Below are 22,888 nucleotides of genomic sequence, written 5' to 3'. Positions count from 1 at the left end.
GCAGACCAGGCTGAATTAATTCACATCAGCCGCTGACGAATCTGAGCACCAGAACAGTGTGGGTCAGGCCAGGTATGGTCGCAACACATTCCAATACACATTACAGCTAGGACTTAACCCTCACCAGCTGGAATTGCGGGTGGTCCGGGCAGGGCCAGGCTACAGCATCCACTAGCAAACACCGAGGTGAGGCAGGCCATGCCAGACTGGGACGCAGTGTTAGTAGGGACCAGGGAGAGGGTAAAAGCTGGTAGGGGGAATGGGGACAGTCCCCTGCTGGAACACCTTGTCCAGTGTTGAGTTGGGATGGGGGCAGACCAGACTGGGCAGGGCTACAACACCTGTGTGCTTCATGCGAGCCAGATCAGGGAAGAGCCAAGCTTGGTTGACTGTCCCTACTGGTACAAACATAAAGCAGAATGGGTGAGGTTGGTCAGGCTTTGCCGCAACATCAGATAGCAGATGCTGGTACCTGTGGCTAATCTGTCAAGTTAAACTACAAAACCATCCAGAAAGTGCATGATCTGGGAGTGGGAGTGGCCTAGGAGGGAAATAGTGGGCACTTCCCTCTTGGGTTACCACTCCCACTGGAGAGCATGAAAACCAGGACTGGGACAGGGATGGCTAGACAGAATAGCACCACCAGCATGTGTGTGGGCTGGATGGAGGAACTGGTTGGGTTGAACTAGGCTTCAATGCCCATTGACATATATGAGAGCTGAATGGGATGTGGGACAGACTGGACTAGTCTGCTACACATATTGGCAAGCACGGGAACCAGTGCAGGGGGCAGGCCTACTGGATGTTATTGTGGGTTGTTCCAACTGGGCTGCAGCTCTCACTGGCTTATGTGAGGGCCAAGTGTGTGGTAGGCAGAATCGGGCTGGGCTGCAACATCCATTGGTTCCAATGGAAGACAGAGCTGGAAACAGAATTGACACAGCAATTGCAACAACCACCAGCTGATTGGGGCAATGGACTGTGCTGGGCCCTGTACTTGCAAATACACACAAGAATCTGGTATGGGATCACCTCAGCAAAGTTTCTTTGGGGATCTCCCCAATCAAACTGCCGGGCTCAGAACCCCAAACATGAAGATAAGTGCAGGTTCCATGATCAACCATGGAGTGCAAATGCCAGAGCCAAGCGCCCTCTGAGGCTCAGATGGAGCAGTGGACAGCATACCCAGGTGCACATGGAGGATATGGCAGTCCATCAGAACCTGCAGAGGATACCTGGCACTGCAATTGAGGACAGAACAAATCAATCAACTACCAAAACCATATGTTGGCAGTGAAAAACTGGGCAAATAGAGACTCTAAGGTGGACTATGTCAGCCAGTGGATTCTGCAGAGACTTCATCGTGCTTGGAATGGTGAAAGGTTGGCAGCAATTCATAACTGTTGAACTATCAAAACCACTTGAGCAAGACCCTCGGAGCGAGCCCCATATCAGGGACCTGGGATGGGTGGAGGCTGGGTGGGGCTTTTCCCTTTATCTCTCCCTTTATCCCAGATACAGAAAAAAAAAAAAAAAGAGAGAGAGAAAGAATGTGGAAATAAAAATCTTACCCACTTTCCTATAGCCCTTGAACCTTTGTGCCCTAAATAACCATGTAAAGATTGTAAAAAAAAAAAAAAAGTTAGAGGTAAGGTACATGTGTATATTCAGATTGTACTGTTACGCTGTTCCAGAAGAAGATGCTAAAAATTAATTAAGATTGGGGACTGGCATCATGCCTCAATAGGCTAATCCTCTACTTGCAGATGCTAGCATCCCATACAGCTGCTGGTTCTGATCCTGCTTACTTCATCCCCAATTCCAATTCCCTGCTTGTGGCTTTGGAAAGCAGTGGAGGATGGCCAAGGTTCTTGGGTCCCTGCACCCTTGTGGGAAACCCAGAGGAAGCTCCTGGCTCCTGGCTGTTGTGGCCGTTTGGGGAGTAAACCAGCAGATGGAAGATCTTTCTATCACTTCTGTCTGTAAATTTGCCTTTCAAATAAAAATAAATAATAAATCTTTTAAAAGTGAACTGAGATCTTAGAATAGTATGTATGTTACAGGATTTATGGTGTATTGTCTTCCACAGTGAGGAATCTATCCCTCAGCTGGCTGGAAACTTTCAGTCCCTCCACACAGAAAAGAGGGTGCTTGATACATAAAAAATTTTACAGATTTTTGTGCCAGTTAATAAATCTCCAAATAACTCTTACATAATATTATACTCTGTGAAAAAGGCAGGCTTTTTGAAAATTTACTTTTGAAAGAAAAATGCAGCCAACCTTCCTATTTAAATAATGATTCTGCTTTTGCCAAAGAAAATAATTTGATTATTTTGGACAGTCTCAGGTGCCTATAAAAGGGCATGTAGTTAAATTCTACTCACCTATACAACTGGCAAGACATTTTGGCTGATGAGCAATTAAGTTTAAAAACAAGTTTAGGAGGATAATGATGCTAAAATATTGATACACAGCCATTGCTACTTAAGAAATAAAAGTGAGAGAATTTCTTGGAAAACGTAGAGGAATAAAAGGGGAGCTCATTTTAGCAACAGAAAACTACAAGCATAATGCCAGCAGCCAACTCTCCATAAATAACGCAGACACTTGAGAATTCTAAACAACTCTCATATAATTTATTTTTAGTACGATGACCTTGGATGTGTAGGCTTAAAAGAACATATAATATTAAACAAAAGGACAGTCCCAGGATTTACTTCAACACTACCTTAAATAACCTTGACCAAAAATATCATTTTCACAAGCACAAGAAAGAGGGAAAAAAGGATGACAGATTAAGAATAGTTGCTGGGTCCACTGTATCTCACACAATAAACAGGTTATCCCAGGCAGTCTTTTTTTTTTTAAGTAGCAATAGAAGAATAAGACCTTATTTGAAACAATAGGGAGTCAAAGGCTTATTTTATGATGATAATGCTTCTCCTCTAAAAATATTTCTAGGGATTAGCAGTGTAGTACAGGGTTTAAGTCACCCTTTGGGACACCCACATCCCATACTAGAAAGCCTGGGTTTGAGACTCACCCTCTGCTACTGCAGCTCAGGAAGCAGCAAGGGATAGCTCAACCACTTGGGATCCTGCCACCCATGCAGGAGACCCAGGTGGAGTTCCTGGCTTCAGCCTGATCCAGTTGGCTCTGCAGATATATGGGCAGCAGATCAGAAAATCTCAGTGTCTATCTCTGTCATTCTGCATTTCCAATTTACAAAAAAAAATGTTATAAAACTTTCTAGAATTCTAAAACACATCTGAACATGACACTTTTGACAAAGGGACTAATGGCAAAGAATTCAGGTGTCCAATTATAGAGCTCTTTGGGAACAATGGGAATCATTTTTCCAAGGGAAAGTTGTGCCAAACAGAACTATCTCCCAAACCAGGAGGGAACCAGGATATCCACATCTCAGCTGCGCCAACATCTGGCAGGTTTCAGCACCAGAGGATGTCCATCCTTGGGAAGCCAGGTCCCAGCCCAATCACACAGCCCTGTGCCTCACTCCTGGGTAAAGGGGAGGCTACACAACCAGTACTGCATGTTTCTTTTGTCCCTTTACAGTTCAGTCTTCAAGAGCCCCTCATGTCCATTCTGGAAAAAGAATACAGAACTGAATGCATTCCAGAGAGATGTGAGGTCCCTGCTGCAGCACAGTAGAAACACTGCTCTACAGCCCTGCCATGCTGAACTCTGACATGATCAGGAAAAGATGCCACCCTTCCAACACAGCATGGGCCCTCCACCAAAAATAATTTCTCCCCAATAATAGCTTTCCTCAGCTGCCCAATGCACTGAGGTCACTTCCTCCTGTGAATGCTTGGGATGTCTCTGTTCATCACTTACACCTCCCTCTACGCTGCCTGGTTACATGTCTCTGTAACCAAGAACATACACTCTCAAGGCAAGCCCTATTTGGATTTCTAACATTTCCTGGAGCACCATGAAAAATGAGATACACACACTTGTACTACAACGATGGGAAGAAAGCAGACACAGTCTAGGGATTATTGCTTTCTGAAACAACTGACTTTTACAACCATCTTAGAGTACCATAGCAGCTTACCGTAGAAGCCTTAAGGGTATCACAGTTTCCTTATCTTTGAAATCTAATGCCCAGCACATGGGTTACCATCTTTTTCCAGTGGATGGAAATTAACAGCATTATGATCAAAACAAAGTATATGATGGCTTAGAGGTACACAGGTATGGTTAACCAGGAATGTTTTTTGATTGCATTTGAATGCTTAGAAAAGAAGCTAGCCAACCTTCTTTTATGGAATATGTTGCAAGTATAGGAAACTAAAAACAAGGGCACAAAAGAATAGTTCAGAATTTTGTTTGCAAAAACAGAAGCTGGTGTCATGTTACTAAGATGGAAAGAACGCTGGAGGAGAGTGGGAAACAAAGCCACTGCAGGACATGAAGCTCAAACACAAAGTCACATTAAACCTTTATCCTTCTTTTAACAAATATTCACCAGGCACCTCGACTCAGTAACTGAGACTGCTCTGGGTACTGGAGTACAGAAGCGGATGAGACAAAGCCAGTGTTTCCATGCAGCTTCCATTCTATTTTCATTGGCTGGGCACAGAAATGAACATTGAACAAATCAGCAAGGTTGGGATGGGCATGTGGCACAGCATGTAAAGGTACCCTCAGGATGCCAGAATCCTATACCAAAGTGCTTACCCAATCTGGTCCCAACTACAACTTCCTCCTAACATGTGCCTTGGGAGGCAGCAGGTGGTGGATGTCTAAGAGACTGGGTTCCTGTCAATCACTAGGGAGGCCTACACTCAATTTCTTTCTTTTGGCTTGGGCCCTACCTGCACCGTGGCTATCACAGGAATTTGGGGGGAAAGCCTTTGAATGAAAGATCTCTCTCCCAAAATCTCTATTTCTCTCTCTTTGCCTTTCAAATAAATTTGAAAACAAAAATTCAAATTATTTTTTAAGTTCATGGAAAATATGCCCGCTTTAAAAAATACACATGGATTTTAAAATTTTTGTGCCCTAAGAACTTATCTTTTTAAAAAGAGATTTGTTTATTTATCTACTTATTTATTTGAAAGGCAGAGTCAGAGAAAAGGAGAATTAGACAGAGTATCTTCTATCCACTGGTTCATTCTCCAAATGGCCACAATGGCCACACCTGGGCTGATTATAGCCAGGAATCAGGAGCTTCCTTCAGGTCTCCCCTGTGGGTAAAGGGGCCAAGAACCTGAGCCATTCATGACTGCTTTCCCAGGCCATAAGAAAGGAGCTGGATGGGAAGTGGAGCAGCCAGGACACAAACCAGGACCCACACTGGATGCCAGTACTGCAAGGTTGAGGATTAGCCTGTTGAGCCACTGCACCAGCCCAGAGACTTACCTTTTAATTCTGCTTTTCCGCAAACTTTCTAAAGTTCTCTCTAGTATGTAAATAGAAGTAAATAGGGAGGAAACTACAGCAGGATGAGTAGTTGGAGGAGGAAGGCCAACAGCAATCCAGTGAAGTCTCTCTGATAATACATAGCTATTTCATTAAGGAACCAAAGTAATGAGTGAGCCAGGCAGAGCCCATCTGGGGAGAGAGCAGACAGAGGAAGCAAGAAATAAAAAGAAGGGACAGTTGGCATGTTCAAAAATCTGCAAGGGAGTGAGGTCATCGGGCAGAATCTGCATAGCAGATCTGGAGGGAACAATGAGGTACCACAAGAGAGTCAGGCAAATTTTGGAGGTTTTTTTCAGGACAATGTTACAGCCTTGGCTTTTCTGCATGAGCTGGGAGGTGTATCAGAGAAAGGTATTTGAATCTGGGAAGTAAACTTTAAAATAGAAGATTCTTATATGGTCCTTTAAAGAACTGCAATATTATTTTTTTGTTTGTACAGTTCTTCACAACAATGCAATCCCATTAAGATAAGGGATGGCTTGTTCATCTTTGGGTCTCCAGGAACTGAAAGCAATACCTGGCATTCAGGAAGCACTGAAGCAATATTTGATGAATGTGCAGTGAAGGAGAAAAAAAAAGTCCCAAGGATGTCTTTAAATCTACCTGTTTAGCTCAACTCCCACTACGCAATCTGGCTGAACAGTGCAACTTCACCTTTGATAAGCTAACATAACGTTTTGCTACAATGCAAAACGTTAAGTAAGTAAGACTCAAAGCTTGGCAGTAAATTTCTTTCTCCGGGAACTGTGATAAACAGTGTTTTAATAAATGAAACAGAAAAGAAAAATAAACACACAACTTTTACAAAGTTGTCATTGCCTGCCATAAAACTTTGAGAGTTATTTTTAAACTTTCAAATGACTGTGGGAGGAAGGGTTGACTTTATGCCCTGGGAAGTACTTTTACTCTCAAAGGTTTCAACTGCTGTCTACCAAGGGAACAGTCCTAGAGAAAAAATTAGTTTATGCTGCTCCTAGCTTGAAAAAATACTGCAAAAAATGAGCTTTTGGTGCTCCCTTCAGCAGCACATATACTAAAATTGGAACAAAAATGAGCTTTTGGATTCCTTCTGAGTGCAATATAACAACAATCGACCATTACACAAGGCCAGGAAATACTGAATGTCTGGTCAAGAGCTTCAATATCATGCACACTTAACAGCTTGTCCTGCTCAGCATGGAAAAAAATTAAAATAAGCTTTAAACAAGGTTGAAAAAAATACACATCTGTTCTGTGAAAGTGGGCTGCCTGCAGAGACAGGACAGACATGATAAACTGGACTACTCAGTTAATAAAGCCACTTCAGTAGAAGGAAAAACAGTTTCATGTGGAATATTGACTATCACTAGTAACTTACGGCATTACATTAACAAACTGACAAGTAAAAACCACATCATTACTTGAACAAATGCAGACAAAGCATTTACAACATCAAATACAACACCCTTTCACGATTAAAAAAAAAAATTGAGAAATTTTGACACAGAAGGACCATGTTTCAACATGAACAAGGCAAGTAAGGACAAACTCGAGGGCTGGGGAAAAGCTTCAAGCATCTCTACTTAAACCCTGAACCAGCCAAGGATGCCCATTTTCACCACTACTAATCAATACAGTTCTAGAAATTTTATCAGGAGCTATAAGGCAACAAAATGAAATGAAAAAGATAAAAATAGGAAAGGAGGAATTCAAATGACTCCTGTTTACAGATGCTATGATCTTATACACAGGGGAACCAAAAAGCTCCACTAAAAAATTATTGGAATTCTGAGAATTTGTAAAGTTGGAGGATATAGAATCAATAGACACACACACACACACACACACACACACACACAAAACCAATAACTTTGTACCTTTCTCAGTTTTGGCGGAGAAAGAACTTGTAAGATCAGTGTCATTCACAAGAGGTTTCTTAGAATAAATTTAACCAAGGAATGTGAAGGATCTTTACAATAAAAACCATAAAACATTAAGGAAATAAGTAAAAAAAAAGATACAAAAATTGAAAACCTTCCATTTTGAAGGATTTTAAGAATACTCTGAAATGTCCATACCACCCAAAGGAATCTACATATTCAACATGACTCCTAATCAAAACACTCAATCAAAAGACATTCTTTTCAGATCTAGAAATAATGATGCTAGGATTGATCATGTAAACACAAGAAATCCTGCGTAGCTAAAGCATTCTTAAACAATATAAACAAAGCCAGAGACATAACAATACTACATATCAGACATACACAGAGCTGTTTTAAAAATGGCCTGGCACAAAAACAGACATATGGATCAACTGGTAAGAATGGAAACCCCAGAAATTAATCTACACACTACAACTGACTGATGCTTGATAAATGAGCTAAACTCACTACTTCGAAATAGGACAGTCTCTTCAACAAACAGTATTGGGAAAAGTGGATCTCTACATGCAGAAGCATGAAAAAATACTCCCAACCTTACATCATATATAAAGTCGATGCATAATTGGGCCTGGAGCAATGGCTCAGTGGCTAAATCCTTAATTTGTATCCTATGCGATCACATAGAAATACCAGTTCATGCTCTGATGCTCTACTTCCCATCCAGCTCCCTGCTTGTGATCAGGGAAGGAAGTCAAGAATGGCTCAAAGTCTTGGGACCCTGCACCCACATAGGAGACCCAGAAGAAGCTCTTGGCTCCTGGTTTTGGATCAGCTCAGTTTCGGCTGTTGTAACCACTTGCGGGGGAGGGGTGAACCAGTGGACATAATATCTTTGTGTCTCTCCTTCTCTCTATAATTTTGCCTTTCCAATAAAAGTAAATTTTTTTTTTCTTAAAGTCAGTACATAATGGATCAAGGATCTAAATCTGATGACTACCACAGTAACTGGAGCAAGGTGGAGTTTGCCTCCAACCAAATCCGGAACCAATGGCAGAATTCTGGCAGGCCCCTCAGGCAGTGGGACTACCATTGCACCAATGAAGGGCACAGACCCATATCCCCCACCAATAAGGGCTGAGGAGACCTCCATTTGGGCTTTCATGTCAAGGAGAGTTTAAAAAGCCCCTTCCCTGTCTCTTCCGTGCTCTTCTTCCTCTGCAGCCCATTCCCTCACATCTGTCTTTCTGCTGCACGTGGAAAGGAAGCCCGTGACCATGGTTCCCTGTAATAAAGGCCATCTAAATTCTTTTCATATATTCGGCTGAGTTATTCTTTCCCTGGTGGTCAGCAAATCTAACATTTTGGCAAGTGGTGAATCTAACAAAATCTATGACCTGATACCATGAAATTACCAGAGCAAAATGGTTAACACTGACATACATAGGAAGCTGCAGTGTCATGCCTTCACCATTCCTCATAGCAGTCAAATATTTCCAGGGGTCATCATGTCTGTTAAAAGCACAGTTGGAGCCACAAATGAACTGGGGTGACACTCTCGCATTGACTAAAATGTCAGTGTTCCCACCTTCTCCACACACCCATACCAAAAACACTCCCTCAGCAATCAAGGGTGATCTCAAGGCGCTGCATCACATATTATCATACAACTGCCTCTTCAAGAAAATGTCTTTTTAAACTTATTTGAGAGGCAGAGAAAAAGAAAGAGGCAAACTGGCTTCCCATTTGCTGGTTTATGCTCCAAATGCCCCTAAGAGCCAAGCTTAGCTAGGTCAGACAAGAGCTATGAACTCTGTCTGGGTCTCCCACGTAGCACTATCGGAGCTGTTGCCTGCTGCCTCCCGCCTCCCATGGTTTCCAAAAGCAGGAAGCTGGAATTGGGAGCAGTGTGGGGATTCTGGCGAGGCATGCAGATACTTGAAGTGGCAACTGAACTACCAAGACAAGCATCCACCAACACAAAGGCTTCCTGGGCAAAACTTGATACTTTTCCTAATGATACTTTTCCTAAAGCCCATGTGTTTAAGAAGATTAATGTGTTCGTTGGTTTGCTTAAGAAAAATATGCTCCCAAGAATAGGGAACTAGAACTAGAACTGAGTTCTAGGAAAGCACTCTTTATGGAGTATCTCTAGTGGAAAAAAAAAAAAACATTTAAATTTATTTTTCAAGGGGAAGTGGGAGGGATGAATTAACGGATCAAATTAAATATTTGGATAAAGGAAATGCTGTTTCCAAATCTCATGGAGGTTCTTCCAGGACACAAACACTTGGCTGTGTCTTTTGTTTTAAACAGAAATAACAGAACAGAAACAACAAAAATAGCTAAATTTGACTACGTGTCACGTGAAGTGCCTCAAATACTTTCTCTGTTCAGTTTGTAACAAGTTATAAATGGCCAAAGGCTTTCAGAGAGCTTGTCCCTCATTCAAGATCGCACCCCTGCATACAGTAGTCAAGGCTGTGTGGTACCAGCTAAGGACGCACATAAAAGTCAAAAGAGCAGAACCAAGAGTCTGTAAAGAAACATATGTACCTTCAGTGAACTGATTTTTCACATAGGGTGTTAAACAACGAAATGCAGTAAGTCTCTTCAATAAATAGTGCTGGAGAGAATGGAAATTCAACATGCAAGAGAACTAATTTGACTCTCTGCTTCACATCATATATTAAAATACACTCAAAATGAGTCAAGACTTAGTGGAATCTTTGGCAACCTGGATTAAACAATAGCTTGTTAGGTATTACAACCTAAAACATGAGTAGTCAACAAAAATATTGGACATCACCCAAACTGATGATGTTATTCTTGAAAGTATAGCAGTAACAAAGTGAAAAAGACACCCCATAAAATGGAATATTGAAAATATATCTGATGAAAATTTAGGATTCAGAATCTACAAGGAACACTTACAACTCAACATTAAAAAAAAAACTCATTTCACAAACAGAGGATTTCAGTAGATATTCTCTAAAGAAGATATGCAATGATTAATAAAAACAGAAAAATGCTCAACACAACTATCAGGAAAAGAAGACCAAATTACAATGAGTTATCACATCACATCACATCAATACTGATTATAAAAAATACTGATTATAAAGAAGAAATACAATGTGCAGTTAGGTATGCAGAGAAAATAGAAAATTCATACATACATGTTGGGAATATAAAACAGTTTAGCTTCATTACAGAGTCACTGTTCCAGAATATATATCCAAGTATGTTCCATTTCTGAGTACATATCCAAGAGAATTTAAAAATACATGTTCACATGAAAAATTTGCACAAAATGTTCATAGAAGTACAGCATTATTCCTAATAAAAAGTGGAAAAAATGGAACGATCCATCAAATTGGATGATGCCTCCATACAACAGAATACTGTTCCCTAACCTGGGTAAACCTTCAAAATGAGGTTGAAATCAGTCACTTCAGACTATGTAATGTTCACAGTGGGACATCTTAGAGACTGAAAGCTTGAGAGTGATTGTTAGGGTATGCGTTGAGAGGAAGGAGGGCAACTGCTAAGAGACACAGGGTTTATTTTTACAGTAGTATAAATATTCTTATATAAGATACTGGAAATGGCTACACAATATTATGCATTTTCCAAAAATCCACCAAACTACATTTTAAAGAACTGAATTCTACATTATGGACGTCATACCTTATTTTCTTAAATTATGACAAATTTGAGAAAGAACAACATGCATACATAATGAGTGACAGTAAGAATTTAAACTGAGAATTTGACTTTGGAGCCACAAAGCACCCTGTTTCATGTTACTAAAGTTGGTGTACATTTACCAGGTAAGTGTAGTTGAAGTCATTCATTCTTTGAACAAATTTACTCACTCAAGAAAGGCCTCAAAAAAACATATTATTTATTTGAAAGGCAGAGTTAGAGAAAGAAAGAGTATGATCTTCTAACTGATGGTTCACTTCCCAAATTGCCACAATGGACAGATGTGAGCCAGGCCAAAGACAAGAACCAGGAATTCCATCTGAAACCCCTACAAGGGTTACAGGACTCAAGAACTTGTTCCATATTCTGCTTTCTCAGGCTATTAACAATGAGCTAGATCACAAGAACAATCAGGACATGAACCGCTAGGTACCATGTGGGACGCCAGCATTTCAGATAATGATCTCCAGTTACTAAAACACCAGCCTCTTTCTAGTGTTGGGTTTATTATTCATCATCTTTATCCCTTTACTGAATTTGTCATCCAACTTATGTACTGACTTCCTAATTTAACTCTTTCTCTGCACTTTTGAGTAATCTAACAGCCATTCTTTTGAATTCTTATTTTGTCAATTTCCCTTCCCTCACAGTCCAATACTAACGTCTTATTGTGGTCCTTGTGGGAAGTCTTACTAACTTCCTCGTACACACTTTTTGTTTTCCTATTTTAATGTTTGTTTCTAAGCATCTCTTATTTCTAGCTCTTCTGATGGATGAGTTTTGTTTCTGAAGGAAATGCACCTCTGGGTCTTGGCTTACACTTGGGTTCTAGGTGTGTGCACCAGGTGAGGCCTGAATGTTCTCACTAGAGTTTTTGTGCATAGCATATGTCCTGAGTGACCCTTAAAATGGGAATGGTGAAGGCATTCTAGTTATATTCAGCGAGAGAAGGAAAAACTTAGAAATTTATTTAAGGTCAATATTTCCTTGATTCCAAAACCATAGAAAAACACAACAAAAATGGAACCTTAGAACATTAGCCTTGATGAACAAAAATGTAAAAATCCTCCTCAACAAAATACTAGCAAATTGGATACAGCAACACATCAAAAAGACCAAGTGGAATTTATCCCAAGGATATAGTGATGGCACACCATACACAAATCAATAAATCTGATACATCACATCCACAAAATGACAAGAGCCATATGATTATATCAATAGATGAAGAGAAAGAATGTGGCAAAATACAACATATATGCATGATTTAAAAATTTGTAAAAAAAATAAATCAGATATAGAAGGAATACTTCAAAACAACCAGGCCATATATGAACAACTCACAGCCAGCACAATATTGAACAGGAAAAAGCTGGGAGCACTTGGAATGAGATAAGGATGCCCATTCTCACCACCGTATCCAATACGGATCTGAACGTTATGGCCAGAACCATCAGGAAAGGAAAAGAAATCAAAGGCATCAAAACTGAGAACAAGAAAATCAAAGTATTCCTGTTTGCAGGCAACAATAGTCTATAAAACAGAAATCAAAGCTCCATTAAGACACTCAGAAGAGAACTTAGAAAAGTCACTGTATTTAAAATCTATATGTAGAAATAAATAGCATTCTTTTACACTAACAATGCTCTGCAAAAGAATGTACAAAATTGGTCTCATTCACAACAGCTACAAGTTTTAAATATCTTGGGATAAATTTGACCAATAATGCAAAAGAGCTCTACAATGAAAATTACAAAACATAAATGTAATAAATAAAAAGATACAAAACATGTTCATAATCAAAATACCCATAACACCCAAATCAATTCACAGATTCAATGTGGTCCCTATCAAATTTGAAGGATATTCATCATGAAACTAGAAAAAATCCTGAGGTTTCTATTGAAACACACACAAAAATTCAAATAGCCAAAGCAAATTTAAACAATGAAAACACAACTTGATGTGTAACAATACCAGATTTCAAGACGGGGCATTACAAATCAAAACAGCTTGGTAATCAACCAAAATTGACATGTAGGCCAAGGAACATATGGATATCACACAAATGAAAGCCATGCAACTACATCCAACTATTCTTTGACAAATTAGCTAAAATCACTTTCTGGAGGAGGGAAAGTCTCTCCAACAAGTGGTATTGGGAAAATTAGATCTCTACCTGCAGGAGCATGAAACAATACCTCCACCTTACACTGCACAGCAAAAAATCAGCTCAAAATGAATCAAGGATCTACACCTAAGACATGAAGCCATCAAATTACCAGAGGGAATGCAGAAAAAACACTTAAAGTCACTGAACATGGTAAGACTTCTTGGATTCAATCTCAGAAACACAGACAACGGAAGCCAAACCTTACAAATCCAGCTAAGAAGCTCTTGTTCAGCAAAGGAAAAAAATTCACAAAGAGAAGAGGCAACTGACACAACGTGAGGAAACATCTGCAAAAACTGTCCATCCAAAAAAGGACTGATATCTCAGAGAATATATAAAGAGTTCAAGAAACTCAAAAGCAAAAACAAACAAGAACAACAAAAACACACAATCAGGTAAGAATGGGCAAAAGACATGAACAGGATGTTTCAAAAGATGAATACAAATGGTCAGCAGACACATGAAAAAAGCTCAGGATCACTAGCCATAATAGAAATGCAAATACATGCTGTAATGAGGCTATCAGCCCACTCCAGTTAGAATGATCAACACTGAAAAACAAACAAACAAAAAAAATTACAACTGCTGACAAGCTTGTGGAGAAAAATATACACTAATACATGGCTGGTAGGAATGCAAACTGATACAACCAATACAGGGGGGAGTACAAAATTCCTCAGAACACTAAAAACAGATCTGCCATATGACCCAGCTATCCCACTCCTGGGAATGTATCCAAAGCAAATGAAATCAGCATATGAGACAGACATCTGCACTCCCATGTTTACAGCACCACAATTCAGAATAAATAAAATATGGGATTAAGGTAAACATTCACCAACCGACGAACAGATAAAGAAACATCATGTGTATATACACTGTTGTACCAAATGGCCACCCCAAACTGATCTTTTAATTCCATTTTCCATAAACTTTTGAAGCATCCCTGTACGTCAAGGGGCTAGAGTCATGAAGATTATTTAGGATCAGGGCATGTCATGTCCTTGAAATTTTGCTACTGTTTTCCTCTCTGATTCAATTACAAGATGAGAAGAGGCAGATTTTAACAAGAGCTGGTTGCTGCAATCTGCCGTCTGTCTCTGCCTCTGTTATTCCACCTTTCAAACAAATACAAATAAGTAAACCATTACCCCCCAAAAACAAAAAGAATGAAGTGCAGATGCATGCTATAGTTTGGACAGCCTTAAAACCATTAAGTATTTTTGAAAAGGCACAAAACTTCACCCACTGTATGGTTCAGCTTAAGACATTTCCAGGAAACCACACATAGAGACAGAAAATATAACTGATTGCCTGGAGAATGGCTATTAAGAGTGATGGGCTTCTTTCTGAGATTTAAAAAAACAAAAAAAGCTCTGGAACTGGAAGTCATTATGGTAGTATGACTGTGAATATACAAAAATACAGCATTGCATGGCATTAAAAGGTCTATGAGCTATAGCTCAATAAAGCTGTTATATATATGCATACTAAAATTACCAATTATTAAAACAAAATAATTGGTCATTCATAAAAGTAACTTATCAATGACATTTTCAGAAAAGTATTATTACTAATATACAACGAAAAAAACGAAGTGCTATTCTCACTTTTAAACTGTGTATAAAGGAATGGTTCCTAAGAATGTTACTGTACTCCTTCTAAAAACATTAAGTGATACAAATTTCTGCAATTCCTTTAGCAACGCATTTCAACAATAAAACTGTTGATCATTGATAAATTAATTTTATCTTGAATTCTATACTTGGGGGGAGTATATAGGCAGATGACAAGAAAATGAAATGTTCATCCTAACATTATAATAGCTTTAAATGAGGAAAGTATTAATATGATAGAATTTAAATTAAATCCAAAACATCCACATAATCTTTTTTTTAAAGACTTTTATTGATTTTTGTGGTAAAGTCAGATATACAGAGAAGAGAAGAGACAGAGTAGAAGATCTTCCATCTGCTGATTCACTTCCCAAGTGGCCACAATGGCCAGAGCTGAGCCAATCCAAAACCAGGAGCCAGGAGTTTTTTCCGGGTCTTCTACTATGTGGGTGCAGGGTCCCAAGACTTTGGGCCGTCCTTGACTGCTTTCCCAGGCCACAAGCAGAGAGCTGGATGAGAAGTGGGGCTGCTGGAATTAGAACTGGCACCCATACAAGATCCTGGCGCTTGCAAGGTAAGGATTTTAGCCACTAGGCTACCACACAGGTCCCACATAGAATCTTTTAAAAGCATGTTTTAAAAAAGATTTTTTAGAGATGCATTTATTTATTTAAAAGAGCAGAAGAGAGTGAGAGAGTGACCAAATTATATTCCACATACTGATTTAATCTCCACATCCCTGCAACAGCGTGGTGTAGATTAGGACAAAGCCAGGAACCAAGAACTCCATCCTGATATGCTCCATGGATAACAGGGACCCAAATACTTGAGCCACCTTTGGCTTCCTTTCCGGAGACATCATCAGCAGGCAGCTAGATTGGTGGTAGAGCAGATGGCTTGCAAAACGGCATTCTGGCGTGTAGCTATTGGTAGCTTAAACTGCAGCACCACACCTACTTCTGAAAGCATGTTTCTGAAGACTACAGTATGCTATGTTAAAAAAAGGGGATACAAAATTTATATGCAAACATGTAATATAGCAATGGAAAAGATGTTAAAAGACCCTTAATGATGGTTAAAGTTTAAATGCAGTCTAACTCACTTTTCCAAACTGAAAGTTACTGTTTACTAAATAGAGAGAATCCTAGCACTGAGGGCACAATGGCGGGGAACGACTTGGACCAAGCAGTGCCTTTTGTGATTCCTGATGTCTCTGCATCACAGAGAGAACCTGAAAATAAAATGACTGATTCCAAATGAGGGATAATTCTAGACAAGCTTCTCAAATAGGTTGTTTAATAGACCTGGGCATGAACCTGAAGAAGGAAGCCGTTCATCAGCACAGTCCGTCAGCCATCACTTCAGCTCTTTTCCTTCCCCAATGAGCTGCTTGGGAAGGCCAAAGAGGGCAAGTTAATTCACTGGCAGGTGAATTGTAACTCTGCTATCAGCACCAAGATCCTGATGGACAAGCTAACTTACTGCCAAGCCACATCTACTTAATTTCCGTTTCTTTCTTGGGTGAGGTAAGAGAAGGTGAGCTCACAAGGTAGCAGCAGACAGAACTGGACTGAGAGGAATGGCAGATGTGTGTGAGGACTCAACACAGAGGACAGGATTAAACGGTTTCCCACAGTGCTAAGTATAAGATATCACCATATTAGGTTAGCTAATAATGAACGCATACTGGCTTTCTTTGGGGGTGATGAAAGTTGCTAGAATCAGATAGCGGTAATGGTTGCACAACATATACACACAACAAACTCCATGAAATTATATTGATAAAAATGATGACTTTCATGTTGTTCAAATTTTGCCTCATAAAAACTATATAATATCAAAGGAAACCTTGTAATACAGCTTGCAAATTTGTACTTATATATTATACATGTATTATATTACTATCCACAAATACCTACACTCGCCAAACTGCTACAGCTTTCACAATAGTGTCAAGTTGTAAGTCAATGCTGAGGCTGGGATTAATAAAACAAATTCCAAAACATAAATCGCTGAAATCAAGAATTAGTTATTCTTTTACTTCTTCAATTATTAATTTATATATTGCCTGCTTCCTTGGTAGCAGGCACGTTAGCTACAATAGATATAGGGGGTGAGGGCCAGGAACGATGGCCTAGCGGCTAAATCCTCACCTTGCATCCACTGCGAACCCATATGGGCATTGGTTCATGTCCCAGCTGCTCCACTTCCCATCCAACTCCCTGATTGTGGTCTGGGAAAGCAGTCAAGGATTATACAAAGCCTTGGGACCCTGCACCTGTGTTAGGAGACCCAGAGGAAGTTTCTGGCTCCTGGCTTTGGATTGGTTAAGTTCCTGCCATCATGAATGGAAGATCTTTCTGTCTCTCTTTGTATATCTGCCTTTCCAATAAAAATAAATAAATTTTCAAAAAACATATCCCTGAAACACAGTAACCATAAGGAACGTAAAGGGAAAATGCATGGTTCTATGATAAACTATACCAGGTGAATCTGATTTAGACAGGTTAATTAGGCAAGAGCCTCTTTGAGAACATTACTTATAGTTTGAAACTAAAGAGAGGAAAAATTTAATCAGATCAGGACAGGGGACTGATATTCCCCACTGGCAATCTTCTGGAGAATGGCCTGTGGCAGAAAGCGACCTGCCACCTCTGAGACACCAAGGCCAACTGTGAGCAGAGAGATGGTGAAGAGACTCATCCAATGAGGCAGGAGAGAAACAAAGGGATTTGGTCCACTCTTGCCCTTACAAATCATGTGGGACTTTCGTTTTATTTCTGACATACACAGGGAAAGTACTAAAAATCTTAGCAGGACATTAGCGTGACCCATTTATGGCACAAACATAAAAACCCGCCCCCTGCAGAATAGCAATTAAAAAGTAGGAGACTAAATCAATGAATCAGTTCAGAGTCCACTCAAAAGAATGGCTCAGAGCAGCAAGTGGGAGTGAAAAGAGGACATATTCAGGGGCTGCTTTGGAGTTTGAGGGGAAGATGCCTTCCAGAAAGGCCATCCAGACAAAGTAGAGGATACATCACACACATTAGCCTTACTTGCTAAAAGATCAAATCCTTAAAATGCTTCAAGCTACTTCTTGGAGTCCTGAAGTTTTGTCATGCAACTAAGCAGTACCTGAACCCAAATTATTCCTGGTTATCAACAAGTTTTCTGGCAGTTAAAGGACTTTAGACAGAAAAATGGAAACCGGTGACACTTGGTGTCTTCCCTTCAATCTGCACAGTAGCTTGCCCTTGGAACATTTTGTTTTTCTTACAGAGGAACCGTTCTGGAATAGAAGCATCTTTTTTTGTATATACTATAGTAAAGGCTGGAATTACACACACACACATCATAAGAAACATGTGTTAAGTATCCCAGATTCTTGACATGCATCTGTCTCCTTCAAAAGCACTCCAGGGAATAAAGCAGAAGAGGGGCTGTGATGGACGCACACAAAGAGTAAATAAACGCCTTTGATTGGAATAGGAAAGCAACAGTACATCACATATGCAGTCCTTTCTTTTCCTCTTAAAACACCGGAGCCCATATGGTCAAATATACCGTCTTTTGCCTCACTCCTTACTAATGCCAGAGATGAAAGCAGGAAATCAAAGGAAACCTACTCCTCCAGACTTCTTCTCTCCCTAGAATTTAGCAGAGGCACATGGCAAAAAATGTGGCCAGCAACTATTATCAGTTCCACAGCACGTGCGAGATAGTTGTCATATGCACTTTCATCCAGACTGCAGAAACTACAGGAGGATGCTAACCTTGGATCACTTCTTTTTCTCAATGCCACTGTGCTCAGCCTTTCTGGAGGCTGCAGGAACCTGTTACCCAACTCCAACCATGCTGTTTCTCAAAGGTTCCTGGCACTCCAAGATTCCTTCCCCTTAGAGCCTCAGCTCTTCTAGAAAGACCTCCCCAGTCCCTTCATGCTACAGCTGATCCTCTGACCAGTCTCCCGCCATGCCACTGTCCCTGCACAGATCCCTAATGGACATATGGATGACTCTACTCTCTGTAGACTCTAGCTGCTTGGAGGCCAAGATCCAGCACAAGTGAGAGCCTCAAACGGATGAGCAAGGAAATGAGCAGATAAATTCATTGACCCCACCCAACATTCTGCATTTAAATTTTTCTTTTGAATATTGTTTACATAGTTGAAATGGATGCATGCCCATGTGCGCTTCCAATTAGGGTGGGGAGCATCAGGCATGGAGGCAGGAGGGTGGACACGTGGTTTCAGGGAGGAGGAGGAGGAGCAGACAGCTCTGACAAACTACATCAGTACCCAGTGATGGGGGATGGTCCTTTAATGACACTTTAGAGATCCCAATGTGGGGAAGAACAAGGGCATTACATGAGTGGTTTTGATAGCCCTGAAATCTTGGTTTCATTGCTCCAGAATTGAGAAAATTTCTCCAAAGTCTACTACTTGACAGTGCATCCACAGACCCAGGAACATGCTGCAAAGTTTGGACTGGTGAAGCATCCAACCTGCTCTGCTTTCCATACTCTGACGAGGCAGCCAACATCCCCTGCTGGCCTAGATGAGCTGGACATCATGTCCTTCATGTGCAATGGGACATACTGTCCACTGCACAGGCATCAGTAAATAAAGAGGCTCAGTCCCAATACATGCACTCCAAGGCTGGACCACACATCCTGTGACTTCCCACGTGGCAGGGTCTGAGTCCAGTGGCCAAATATGGGAGTCCCCCAAGAAGCCTCACCTCACCTGGGGTGACCTCAGTCTTACCTCTTTAGTGCACCAGCCAGTGCAGGGTCAGGTGTGGTCTGCCACTTGCATCAGCCAATGCACATATTGGTGAATGTAGCTTCATCAGTTCCACTTTAGCCCCGTATCTCACACAAAACAACGGGTGCCACGGCCCAGCCCAGCCTATCCCCTACAGCATTCTGGTACAAGCCCTCCAACCAGTGATCCATTTCTGCTAAGACTTGACTGCTCCCTCCTTCTTCCCATTTCCAGATGCCAGGGGGCTTCTGAAACACCATACAGCTTAGAGGGCATTGTGACTGAGAACACCATCCATTGCTCAGGGTTTCCCTGCATGACTTGGGCTGTGCTGAAAGGCAGACAACAAAAGGCCTTTACCCCTCCTAATTTATTTTCTAGAAGAAAGAGACACTTGGTATCATGCCGCTGGTTCCTTCCTGACACAACAGATATCATTTTTATAAAAAGTTCCCTCCCTCAAGAAAAAAGGAAGCCTTTGGCAAGGGCCAAAGGAGATCATGACGTACACCTGTCATTCTGAAAGTCAGTTATTTAGCACCACCTATACCCTAAGAGCCCTTAGCCACCTAGCTTGTGGTTTACAATACTGCCTTCCAAGTTCACCATTTGCTGATAATGGGGCAACAATTTACGTTGATAGTGCCCAACCAGCATAATTTAAATGTATTGTTGGAGCATACATCCTCCAGCAAAGGAAACGAGTTACTCTTCCACTGATATGAATAAATTTTAAAACTGCACGGACAAAGAAATATTCGAGTACCATTCCAGAATTTAGCAGCAAATTCTTATTCCTGCTGGAAATAAAGCAATTATCTTCCTGCCTCCCCCAAGAGGTGGGGTAGGATCTAGAGGCCACCTGTGCCCTGACTCCCCACACGTGGACTGAAAACTCACTTCATCTGGGACTGAGATTTCCAGCACAAGATCATCCTGGAAGCCAGCAGCTGTGTTGGCAGTAACAAGAAGCAGCTGGCAGGATGTTAACACATACGTACGCCAGCTAGTTTACGGTCGTTATCGGACAGGAATGGCGAACGTCATCTTCATTTTAAATTATAGTATCAGGACAACTCTGATGTGATACTGCAGTCAACCTTTACGTGTCATTTCAACACCAGGGCTGAGCGACAGTGTGGCAAAACCTGATGCAGATTCAGGCACACCAGTAGATGAATCTACACGCTGCGTCCTTCTCCCCAGAGACCAAAACAGCCTGGACAAGGCAAAAACGCACCATCACTGAACAACCTACGGCAGTATTCACGGCTCATTCAGTGTCCAGTCCCTAGAAGATGCTGGCTTGAGGAAACGCGAATCTCAAGCATCCGAGCCCCCAATCCAACAAGCTTCCCGTACATTCAACCATCTCCACACCCAAGGAGACGGTTTCCTCACACCTGTCATGGAAAGGTTGGCTTGCCTCTCAACTGCCTAGAGCAGCCAACAGCTGAAAGAAAAAAAAAATCTTAAATTCAATTAGCCTGGTGCGAACGCAGCGCAAGCTGTGAATAACTCAGCCAACAACTGGGGAGCCCTCCTAAGTCCACACCTATGTCCGCCCCGCAGCGCCAAGGTCGAGAGGTCACATCTCACAAGAGGCCAGGCCTGGCCTGGGAAGCAGCAGAAGAAACCCCAACCTTGCCCACGACCCGAAGGATGCTCAGGCTCTGCTCCGCCCTCGGTCGCGGTCCAGGCTCCGCCAGCTCCCCACACGGAGACTTCGAGCCCTCTCCCCGCTCTCTCGGTCCCGGCCCTGGCGTGCGTTTAGCATCCCTTTGGCACCTCCTCCTCTCCCGGCCCTCCGCGCTCTCCAGCCACCAACCTTGGGCGTGCGGATGTGCTCCATGGCGGGCCTGCCACTGCAGGATCCTCGGTGGGCGCGGCCCGGAACCTGCGCGCGTCTGCGTGTGAGGAGGGGGCTTCGCCGGGGCCTCGGGACGGGCGGGGAGCTGGCTCCGCCTCCAGGTGCGGCTGCGCGGGCGCCCGTCGGCGGGCCGGGGATGCTGGGAACCCAGGCGCCCGCGCGGCCCTAGAGCGCGGCCCGGCGCCGGCTCCCACCTGCTCCAGCTGCCTTGGCCCACCTTGTCTCTGGCTGGAGTCTCCGGAGTAAGGTGCGGTCAGTGCAGTATTGTAGGGCTACTCGCCCTGTGTTGGGTGTGGCCTCTTGGTGCAGAGATGGGATATTAGAGATGCTGCATACCTGTGTTCTGGCTCCCGCTCAGGACGTTACGGGACGGGTGGGGGTTCAGAGTGGGACACATATACACAGAAAGGTTGCCACGTGCATTCCACATGCGGTGGTCCTGACAGGCTTTATCGGGGTACCTAAGCACCTTCATGGCATACGGGACCAGGTCGGATATCCTAGCAACAGGTACTGATGTTAAGTCAGCTCCTCCTATGAACTTGGGACTTCACTGTTGGAACTGTAGGAAGAGCTGTCTGTCAGGGTGTAATCACTGGTGATCTTAGCTTCAACTAAACAGGAAGACTGATTTCACAGTATATCATATTCCCATTTACCAGAATAAGACTTGTTGCTGTTAGATTTGCTGATGACCTGAGAAAAGAAAACATCAGCCAATTGTGGAAAAAAAAAAAAAAAAAAAAAAGATGCACAGAGGCTTTTATTAGGGATCTTCCCTCGGGCCTTTACCCAAGCAGCAGGAAAGAGAAGGGAGAAAGAGAGATCTGGGGAGCTGCAAGGGAGCAAAGGCAGGCAGAGGGACCTGCGGGAGGGTTTTATACCCTTTCCAACACCGAAGTAAGTCCTGACCAGCTGTGTGGCTCCCGCGGCCCATTCTGGTTCCTGAAGTAAGCCCAGCCCCTCTCCTGCACCCGCGGCAGCCAACAGTTACTACTGTTAATATGAGGCCATTGGGAAAAGTCATAGAAGAAACACCCACCACCCTTTTTTCCTGCAGCCCTTGGTATGTAAATGCTCCCAATATTACTAAATTGTCAAAGAACTGGACAGATTTCTTGGGAAAACGTTCCAGCCTCATTCTTTGCTTTTATACATGTTTCTGAATGGATTGTAAAGTCTTTGATCAAGGAGATGCTCTGTGTGTGTGTAGGTGGAAAGTTGTTTTCAATAATTTTGTCCAGCATTTGTTAGGCACAGTAAAAACCTTCCAGAAAGATGTGTCATGACTCCAGTGTTGAATTTATTTTAAAACTTCCAGATCCCTTCACATACGTTACATGATTTAATCTTCTGGCTCTGGGAGGCAACTGGACCAAATCTATGAACCATTGTATGCATATAAGAAAACGTATTCGATGTATAGTTTCTGCTTGGC

The 22,888-nt window shown here is 42.0% G+C and overlaps 1 protein-coding gene across 1 annotated transcript in view; it reads right to left on the bottom strand.

The window, feature by feature from the left end:
- The window catches only part of MTMR7 (myotubularin related protein 7), a 104,812-nt gene extending 83,319 nt beyond the window's left edge, over nt 1-21,493 (bottom strand). Inside the window, exon 1 of the mRNA XM_040965899.1 lies at nt 21,409-21,493. Coding sequence (XP_040821833.1) covers nt 21,409-21,432 — 24 coding nt within the window. The 5' untranslated portion in view covers nt 21,433-21,493. The remainder of the gene's footprint in view (nt 1-21,408) is intronic.
- Nucleotides 21,494-22,888: the final 1,395 nt, after the last annotated feature.

Source organism: Ochotona curzoniae, unplaced genomic scaffold (genome assembly GCF_017591425.1).
Source record: "Ochotona curzoniae isolate NIBS_2020 unplaced genomic scaffold, NIBS_Ocur_1.0 scaffold_4505, whole genome shotgun sequence".
Classification (NCBI taxonomy): domain Eukaryota; kingdom Metazoa; phylum Chordata; class Mammalia; order Lagomorpha; family Ochotonidae; genus Ochotona; species Ochotona curzoniae.
This window is presented reverse-complemented; position numbering and strand designations above follow the sequence as displayed.